The sequence below is a fragment of the Micromesistius poutassou genome (assembly GCF_964030765.1).
Source record: "Micromesistius poutassou genome assembly, chromosome: 12".
In the NCBI taxonomy this organism is placed as follows: domain Eukaryota; kingdom Metazoa; phylum Chordata; class Actinopteri; order Gadiformes; family Gadidae; genus Micromesistius; species Micromesistius poutassou.
Window position 1 is genome coordinate 3,248,225 of NC_140282.1, and position 9,714 is coordinate 3,257,938.

General features: G+C 47.0%; 1 protein-coding gene across 1 annotated transcript; it reads right to left on the reverse strand.

The window, feature by feature from the left end:
- Nucleotides 1-377: 377 nt before the first annotated feature.
- On the reverse strand, nt 378-4,676 carry cyp1a (cytochrome P450, family 1, subfamily A). Its single transcript, XM_084476099.1, has 7 exons — nt 4,581-4,676; nt 3,235-4,095; nt 2,830-2,956; nt 2,630-2,719; nt 2,156-2,279; nt 1,692-1,778; nt 378-1,413 (listed from the first exon to the last, which is right to left on the reverse strand). The coding sequence occupies exons 2-7, from the start codon at nt 4,072-4,074 to the stop codon at nt 1,122-1,124; spliced, it is 1,560 nt and encodes a 519-aa protein (XP_084332225.1). The 5' UTR covers nt 4,075-4,095; nt 4,581-4,676; the 3' UTR covers nt 378-1,121.
- Between the last annotated feature and the right edge of the window lie 5,038 nt (nt 4,677-9,714).

A 9,714-nucleotide genomic window follows, 5' to 3' on the forward strand; every position in this document is an offset into this window, starting at 1 on the left:
TTATTTATTGTTATTGGGAGGGTACAATCAGGACTGAACTATGCCTGCTATGTCCTCTCTCTATGTTCTCTGCTATTAATATGTTTTCAGGGTATTATTAGCCCTGCTTATGAATCATTATAAGATTTTGTGATCTGCTTGGGCCTTAGAAGAAGAATCTGGAGCCAAGATAAACTCTGTGAAATATTTTATTTATAAGTTATTCAAATTTACACCCCACACGTTTATAAAAGTGTTACTAAAATTTCATAAAAAATACAAAATATTTGTTTAATACCATTGAAAGCAATAATCAAACTCTTTTGGTATTCTGTTAAATCATTTGACAAATTAATACAATTATTTCATGACGGCTATATATATATAGACGGAGGACCAAAAAACATTTGATACACACTCAAAATCACATTTTGGGATACAAAGACATCTTCAGTGTAATATGTACAATACAATTACATTAAAAAATAGCTTACAAGTGGGAAAAAAACAATTGCTATAAAGCATGTTTCTGTTCAGCAGTTTAGTTTATAGTTCTGTGATCACCGGGAAAGGACTTGGAGGTTAATGAACTGTTGATGACTACAATGATAGAAGCAAATATTAGGCCTTTAAACCCAAAGCACAACAACAACAGAACAAGAGACTCAGATCAATGTCGTCCCACTACTGTGATTGAGGTCTCCTCAGAACAGGATATTCACCTCTGGGGAAGGGTTGAGAGCCATCATCCCAGACGGTGTAGCCTACAGCAGGTCAGCTTTGTGAGCAAAAGTAGCAACCAGTCCTCCAGAATAGAGGGACGTACTTTAGGGGGAAATGAACTACCAACATTGTACAAAATAAATTACAACAAAACATAACTTTGCAAGTCCGAAACCTCGGGTTTCTGCCACCCGACGGCCAACAGCCACCAGAGATTATCCCTCCATCGCCATCGCCTCAGCGGGAAAACTTCAGAGAGCAGAGCCTTGACCTCTTGGAGAAAGACTGGCATGAATCGGAGGTCAAGAAAAATGACTCCAGGCTCCACCTATACATACAACACAGCCTCAGCCGTGGAGGCTGCGGATATAGCGTACAGTACTTGTACGGCGATTCTAACTCGCCACGGTGCGCGGGCTTCACTCCGTGCTCCGCAGCGTGGCGCGCAGGTGGCAGCGTTTGTGCTTCATGGTGAGGCCGTACTCGGGTGTCATGTCCAGTGGCTCGCCCGGCACGGCGTGGAAGGTCAGCCTCTGCACCAGGATGGCCAGGAAGAGGTAGACCTCGTTGCGCGCCACCATCTCGCCGATGCAGCGCCGCTTGCCCATGCCAAAGAGCATCACCTTCTCCCCCACCAGCTTGTTCAGCTCGGAGCCGTCGGCACTCAGGAAGCGGTCGGGGTTGAAGGTGGACGGTTCCTTCCACAGCTCCCTGCAGGAAGGAAGACAGGCAGCGCGGTCAGCCAATCAGAGAACGCACTGGTAGTACAGGAGTCAGAGGGGGCCAATCAGGGAACGCACTAGCAGTACTGGAGCAGAGGGGGCCAATCAGGGAACGCACTAGTAGTACAGGAGCCAGAGGGGGCCAATCAGGCAACGCACTGGTAGTACAGGAGTCAGAGGGGGCCAATCAGGGAACGCACTGGTAGTACAGGAGCCAGAGGGGGCGCTTGTCAGCCTGATGCTGTTGGCCGTGAGCTTTGTACTTACGGGTCGTGGTTGATTTGCCACTGGTTGATGAAGATGCAGGTGTTCTTGGGGATGAAGTAGCCATCGAGAGACGTGTCTTTTGTGGCGCTGAAACCAAAAAGAGAGTGTTTCAATGTCGGCTCGTGATTATAATGCGAGTAACAACATTTTTAACTAGATGTACGCTATCCGGTGTACTTTGCCAGCGCGGCCTTCTGGGTAGGTAGACATAACATAACGTGAGGGGCGGGGGATCCATTTCTTGGACAGCTGAACGGACTAAGCCGTGTCACTAATAAAGCCCTGCTCAGGGGCTCTGCTCTGGGTGCCACTCAAAGCCCATTGCAGGGTGATAACCCAGCCAAGGTTTAGGCTTTGATACCGGCGCGCCCTTTGATGTATGCGGTCCCAATGGTGTGAGGCCCTTCAGATGAAAGCACCTGTACATCAGCACATATGGAGTTATTCATAGGCAGGGAACTCACCAGTGAGGGATGGTGAAGGGCAGGAAGGAGGAGTGACGGAAGATTTCAAAAATAAAGGCCTCCAGGACGGGTAGGTTCTGTCTGTCGGCGAGTACGGGGAAACGGTTGAGGCCAACCTTGTCCTCTGATGGGAGAGAACATGGCGGGTTGTTATGATACTGTGGACTACACTGTCACACTTTGAACAAGGGACAGGACTGCTTTATCACTCATATATAAGCAAATACCCCAAACAGTTTCATCAAAAAGTTCAGATGATCAATAAATTAGCTTCCCTACAGATGATGCTACTTTAATTTGCTGTAATTGTTTTAAAGTGTTAAATGAAAACATGTCTCTTACCACTAGCTTATCACACATACATAACATTATATATACATATATATAGTCAAATACTATCAAATGAATTATTATCTCCATGAAAAAATGTATGGGATGAAGTAGAAGCCGAGGAGAACATGAACCGAGACTCACTGATTTCTTGGTGAAGCCTCTCCTGTATCTCTGGGTGGGCCACCAGGTACATGACAGACCAGGATAGCGCCGTGCTCACCGTGTCAAAGCCTGGGAGAGTAAACAGCTGTTAGGAAACACCTCCCCATGCATTGTTGTGTCTCCTCGCCGGGCGTTGCGTCACGCCGGTTCACAGGTGAAGAAACGCGGCCGTTACTCACCGGCTCCGAACAGATCGTTGACAATGCCGACAATCTTCTCGTCGGACATCTGGATGTTGGAGTTCTCGTCCAGCTTCCTGTCCTCGCAGTGGTCAATCAGGGAGTCTGTGATGTCCCGGATGTTGTCCTGTCGGAGAGCAAAGTGACCCATGAAGAATAAGTACAACTCAATCAGGCTGTCACGTAAAGATACATACAATCACAGCGCAGTAACAGACACGGTGCATAGCACAAACAAGTGCAGACATAACAGCATTCAGGTCCATGCTCGACCCTTCAGTCTGTTCAGGTCAGATGATGATGAGGCGGCATTTCACATTGGGGGTTGTTTTGTTGGGTCTTTTCGGTCAAACGAGGCGGGACAAAACGGTGTATCAAAGCGTGTTTTGCAACAGAGCTGCCTACCTTGTCATAAGTGTTGTAGTGGTCGGTGACGATCTTCTGCACAAAGTTTGTGAAGCGTTCGTTGATGACCATGAACCTCTTCATGGTGGCGTTGGGCAGGAAGCGCAGCAGGGGAATGAAGTCGGCCAGGTTGCCGCTCCCCACCACCTTCCCGAACTCGTCGGAGAGATTGACCAGGCTGACCAGCTCCTGGTCCTCGTGGCCGTAGCGCCGCCCGAAGCACATGCCGCAGATCACGTTGGCCACGGACACCACGATGTGGCGGAAGGGGTCGAAGCTGCCGTCGGCGTCCATGACGCTGGACAGCTGCTTGATGAGGTAGTCGCCCTCCTTGCAGACGTGCTCCTCCAGCATGCAGGAGTACTCCGGCGTGGTGCCCTCGAGCGTGGAGAAGGAGCGCAGGGCGCTCATGGCCAGCTTGCGGCGTGCGCGCCACACGCCGGCCTGGTCCGTGCTGAAGGCCAGGCTCTTGCCTTCGTTGATGAACTGGAAGCTGTAGAGGTCCGGGCGGCCGGCGAAGTCGTCACCCTGCTTGATGAGCGCCTGGCGCACTGTCTCGTGGCCACTGATCACCACCACCGGTCGCATCCCGATCTGGATCTGGAAGATGTCCCCGTAGCGCTGGGCCATGGCCGTGAGGCTCAGGTAGGGCCGGTCGCCCAGCTCCAGGACGTTCCCGATGATGGGTAGGGGCTTGGGGCCCGGGAGCCGGTTGAGCCCCTTTGGGACGTCAGTGTGGAGGAACTTCATGAGCATATACATCAGACACAAAGTGATCATGGCAACCAGGCTCTCGAAGACGGACACCGAGCCGATCAGGGGGAGGATCATGAGAGCCATGCTGACGCTCCTGTTACCAACCTGGAGAACAAACAGAGAACGTTAAAAAAATAAATAAATAATAATTAAAATAAAAAAAAAATAAAAAAAAAAAATAATAATAATAATAATAATAATGATAGTGAAAGAGACAGGGGAGAGCCCACAGCCTGTATTTAAACATGTACACCTTGAACCTGGAGCATAACATGTGAGGATTTGTTTAAAAGATTAAATGAGTGTTGTTTGCCAATGCTATGGTTGCCTACTTCTATGAAGCAAGAATGCATTTAATAACTGGACTGGAACAAAGCGAACCGTGCAATGTTTCGCCACACCTTAGCAACTTATAATATTATGAATAAACTCTCTAAATGACAGCAAGTTAAGTTTTTAAATGGAAGCAACTGCAATGATGCAAAAACGTCCAACAAGCTCATTGCATAACATACAAAGTCATAATGTGTTGTTAAAAGTAAGATAGAAATGCATAAATTTGCATTTCAATAAGTGTAAAGCCACCTTACCTAGCTGCACAACAAACGAAAACAAAGTGGAGGAGTCGGTATTGAGGCTGAGGTGTTTGTTATTGGCTGTCTTGGAGGCTCTTTCTCTCTCTCCAAACTAGAGAATGGACACGAGCTTTATAGTGCGCTGCACAGATTCATTGGTTGTTGTTCATGACGTAATCTATTGCTCTCTCGCTCTCGTGTGCTCTGCCTCTCTGTCTCTCTCTGTCTCTCTCTCCCTCTCTCTCTGTGTGTGTGTGTGTGTGTGTGTGTGTGTGTGTGTGTGTGTGTGTGTGTGTGTGTGTGTGTGTGTGTGTCTCTGGTAGAAGTGGCGGCATTTTGAAAGAGAAGAACAGATTCCGAAGCGGAGAAATCAATTCAGTCTGGTTTGACTACATGAACTGTAGATATATTTGAAACATAAAATACCTGCGTTTGTGCAAACTTGTTTGTAATTAGGAATTTATTGATTAGATAAAAACTACGTTTTGATCATTGTTAAATATGTGTTTGAGTTTAGATAATTTCCATGCGGGCTGTAGAGCATAGTTAGGGTTAGGGTCATGATGTATTAAATATTTGAAAAGATAATAATGACCTCATCATTGGCCTTTATTATGCATTATTTTTGCATTTTATTTTTCTTTCAGGTTCATGGCCATTTTTTCATTGAAGCAAAAAGTTTGATTTGAAAGATGATTCCATTAAATGTCCCCAACCGTTTGCATAACCTCTGATAACTTTAATCCGAGTCACAAATCCGGGCAACGGGTCCGAGAGACTTTACACCCGGTTCCTCAACAGTTTGCAGCACATCAGCGAAGTTCACACGCGACCGCTGCAGCTCTTGTGCAAACTGGTGAACGCATCGCGTGCTTCACCTGAGAGGAGTTAAAGATTGACCAGTAGCGTGAGAGCCGAGCACGCTGATCATTCCATAGTTTCTCTCCCCCCCCCCCCCCCCCCCCCCCCACACACACACACACACACACACTATGGGATGCTGTGTCAGCACGTCGCAGGCAACATAAGTTCATTGCCATATTTATTTGGTGAAATGTAGTCCTATATATATATATATATATATATATATATATATATATATACTACTATGCATACATTAGTCAGTATATATATACTAGGCCTATACAAACACCTGTAGGCCTATACCTGTACGATCTTTATAGACATAAAGGGGGCACGGTGTGTATTTGGATCTGATAAATGTCCTGTCTTTTTTTTTTAAATCGGATTACAGTTACAGTAATACAAGGTGAGACTGCTTGTTTTGGCACCAACATTTCTGAGCCTTTCATTCAATATAAACGTATTCATTATTGAATTAACTTGCAGCAAAAACATAGTAGGCCTATGCTCTTTTCTTTTTAATTTTCTTTTGAACTCCATTGTCCTCACAGTGAAACACTCTATTGAGGAGGAAGCCTGTTGATCACGAATCAAACAGTGTGTGTACTGTCTACATGTGTGGTGAAACATTGACTCCTATGTTAACATGTGTTCAACGTGTAAAACAAGGGATATACTCATTTGTTTAACATGTTAACATGTGTTTAACATGTAAAACTGTGAATTGACTCGTAGCCTATGTTTAACATGTTAGGCAGCGCAGCGGTTAGTGAGGGCCCATGTTATACATCTCGCTGATGTTTGGTGCTGACAGCTTACCAGTCTGCTTCACACATCTTTTATTATGTTTGCGAATCTCATCGAAAACAAATGAAACAAATCCGAAATATATTTACTTTAGATACAACTCAGCCAGAAAGTTTCAAATATAGAAATCTAAAATTAAAAAATCTTACAGCAAATAACTAAAGCTTTAAAAATAGACACATCTTTAAAAACTTCCGCTGGTCTGTCACCAGAACAAGACACACGCAGATAAATGCGCCAATGTACAGACTAGGCCCATACGTCTTATAGAGACACAATGTGGCCCACATCTTGAAATTAAATATTATAGATTAATATTTATTAATCTTATTAATGTGTCCATGCATATAGGCCTATAAAACAGCAGTTTTCTGTTTCATAATGTTACAGAACTGTCAGGAAAAATTATGAACCCAAACCCTTTCATGGTTAAACCTTGGATGTTCCATTCTTTCCAGGAAAGAGCATTAAAGTATTATTATCTAACGTATTAGAAAACAGCCTCAATGAATGAATAAACGACCAGTAGTCTATGAGTTTATTGCGCACTGGGACCTGATGATCAGCCAATAGGATTCCCCTCCGCCGTCTCGTGCCTGCGCCTCGCCCCGCGGCGGCGCGCTTGTGGGGCTGCAGTTCGCGTGAGAAAGCGGAGCTACCGCGCGGTGGGGTGAGGGGCTGGCGGGGGGGCTGGGTCTTCGGGGCAATCCTAAATCTGCTTGGTCAGTCACGCGAAGGCAGCAGCAGCAGCCTCTGGAAAAGACACAAGCGTCTTAGCGTCAGAACAAAGAGAGCGGGACTGCAGACTTTCTTTTTTTCTTCCCTGGGCACAGAGGTGCACATATTTGCGCGCTATAGCTTCTCTAAAGGCGAGGATCTTGGGCTTTGGAGTCATGCAATCCGCCACTCAGTCTTCAGACATGCAAACCGGTCAGCCAGAGTCTACTGCCTCCGAAAGCCCCGCACAGAGGCAGCCAGGGAGCAGACAAAGCGTGTGCAGGCTTATTCCACAAGTTAGATCAATAAACACAAATCTGACACAGTTCAAACGGGTTCCTGTCTGAACACTGACGGGGCTGAGGCCTGCAGCTCAGTGATGACACGCGTTAACCCATCAGATCCAATTCATATTTCACACATAAAACATGACGTGTCGGTACTTTTTACGCAGAAAAAATGAAATTAATAAAAAATGTTTCAGTATGCCTTTGAAGACCTATTCCCTAAAAAGTACCGACACGTCATGTTTTATCTGTGAAATAGAGGGCACAGTCCCTCCCGTACTGGTTTCATTATCAATTCAATGCAACAAGTTATAAAACCATCGTGAGGAAAGGGTTTTATGTTGACTATATAAGATTTAAGTATAAAGATATCCCTCGTTTGACGTGCTGTTGTGTGGAACACAATGCAGACGTAACACGTCTGTTATAGAAAGGTTACTATATCGGGATCTGAACAAGTAAGGACATAAGCTTGATCTTCAAAGTCGTTGGCCTGGTACATGCTGTCAGGTATTTCTGTCTCCTCAGAGCTCTTCAGGTTCTGGGGAGAACACTCGACTGTTCACTAGTTCCAGAACCTTCTGATCAACTTATGTCATCCCCAGTCTCAGACGCCCTGTAGCTGAGCAGAGCAGGCAGTGGTGCTGTAGGCTGTGTGTGTGTGTTTGATACCTCGTAACCTCGAGGTGGCTCAAATCATTCCACCTATTCCACACTGCCTGAGTGCCTTTGAGCAGGAGAGCAGAAGGTGAAAAAACCCTGTTTTGCCCACAGCCATAAAGAGGGAGGAGATGAAAGCGCTCCTAACGACTGAAGGTTGTCACGCATGCACCGCAGCAGGTGTGCACAGGTATCTCTGTGGTGTTTGCACAGATGTGTGTGTGTGTGTGTGTGTGTGTGTGTGTGTGTGTGTGTGTGTGTGTGTGTGTGTATGTCTGTGTCTCAGTTAATGTGTGTGTGTGTGTGTGTGTGTGTGTGTGTGTGTGTGTGTGTGTGTGTGTGTGTATGTGTGTGGGTGTCTGTGTGAATGTATGTCTATGTCTCTGTGTGTATGTCTGTGTCTCGGTTCGTCTGTGTGTGTCTGTGTGGGTCTAATTGTCATGTCTATGTGGAGGACGATGGGAGCTGAGAATAGAGCTAGTTTTCAGATTCCAAATACAAGCCCGAAAAAACAACAGCTTGCAGATAAGCAATTGAAATTAATCAACAATCCCAGGGATAACTTATTCAAGAAGCACAATTCAATGCAAACGACACAATTCACAATTCTCTCAATCAGAGGAAGTTAAAATAGAACACAGATCTGGACGTTGTCAGGATTCAGGTCCCGGGAGAAATGGTTGTGGGCGCAGGGCCGGCCTACTGCCTGCTGGGACGCTCATCACCGGTCCACACACACACACACACACACACACACACACACACACACACACACACACACACACACACACACATACTCACTCATCACACATCTGAACACTGTGGTGGACATCATGTACATAACAAGTCCACAGGGAATTATTTGTTTTAGGTGACCCAACGTCCACATCCGTCTTGTTTCACCAATAAAATAGACTTTTTGTTTGTTTGTTGAGTCGAACAGGCAAAATACCCCCTGGAGCAGCGGGGCGATGCCTGGGGTATGGAGGCTGGGAGTGGGGGGCCCTGTGAAGACATGATGCTGGGTGCTGCATGCTTGGTGCTAGGTCCTGCGTCCTGGGTCCTGGGTGCCCTGTGAGGACATGAGGCTGGGTGCTGGGTGCTAGGTCCTGGGTCCTGGGTGCCCTGTGAGGACATGAGGCTGGGTGCTGGGTGCTAGGTCCTGGGTCCTGGGTGCCCTGTGAGGACATGATGCTGGGTGCTGGGTGCTAGGTCCTGGGTCCTGGGTGCCCTGTGAGGACATGATGCTGGGTGCTGGTTGCTGGGTGCTGGGTCCTGGGTGCCCTGTGAGGACATGAGGCTGGGTGCTGGGTGCTAGGTCCTGGGTCCTGGGTGCCCTGTGAGGACATGATGCTGGGTGCTGGGTCCTGGGTGCTAGGTCCTGGGTGCCCTGTGAGGACATGATGCTGGGTGCTGGCTGCTGGCTGCTGGGTCCTGGGTCCTGGGTGCCCTGTGAGGACATGTGGCTGAGCTCGCGTGTTCCCCAGTAGGTCCGAGCTTAGCAGGATTACGTTGGAGCGCAGATCATGACACCTCCCTGGGATGGGAGCCCTGTCCTGAGGTGAACTTGTTCTTCATGGAACAGACATGCGAACAGACAGACGCGCTGATGACCAGTGTGGGAGTGTACCAGGGGTTTCACCTCAAAAGAACACCTCGTTTTGTGAGAATAAAACAAGGGCCAGGGCCCTCATCTTTAGCCTCTCCTTCTATCGCTGATATCCTGAGATTTAAGTTAAGTGCTCTCTTTCATACCATGTAGCACAGGCAATGTCATGATTGTCGTGACATTTATTTAGTTTGATTGGCGAATT

Coding starts and splice junctions, on each gene's coding strand:
- cyp1a (XM_084476099.1), bottom strand. CDS start 4,074: ATGGCTCTCATGATCCTCCCCCTGATCGGCTCGGTGTCCGTCTTCGAG. Junction 2,957..3,234: donor ACTACAACACTTATGACAAG/GTAGGCAGCTCT, acceptor GCTCTCCGACAG/GACAACATCCGGGACATCAC. Junction 1,414..1,691: donor TGGCAAATCAACCACGACCC/GTAAGTACAAAG, acceptor TCCTTCCTGCAG/GGAGCTGTGGAAGGAACCGT.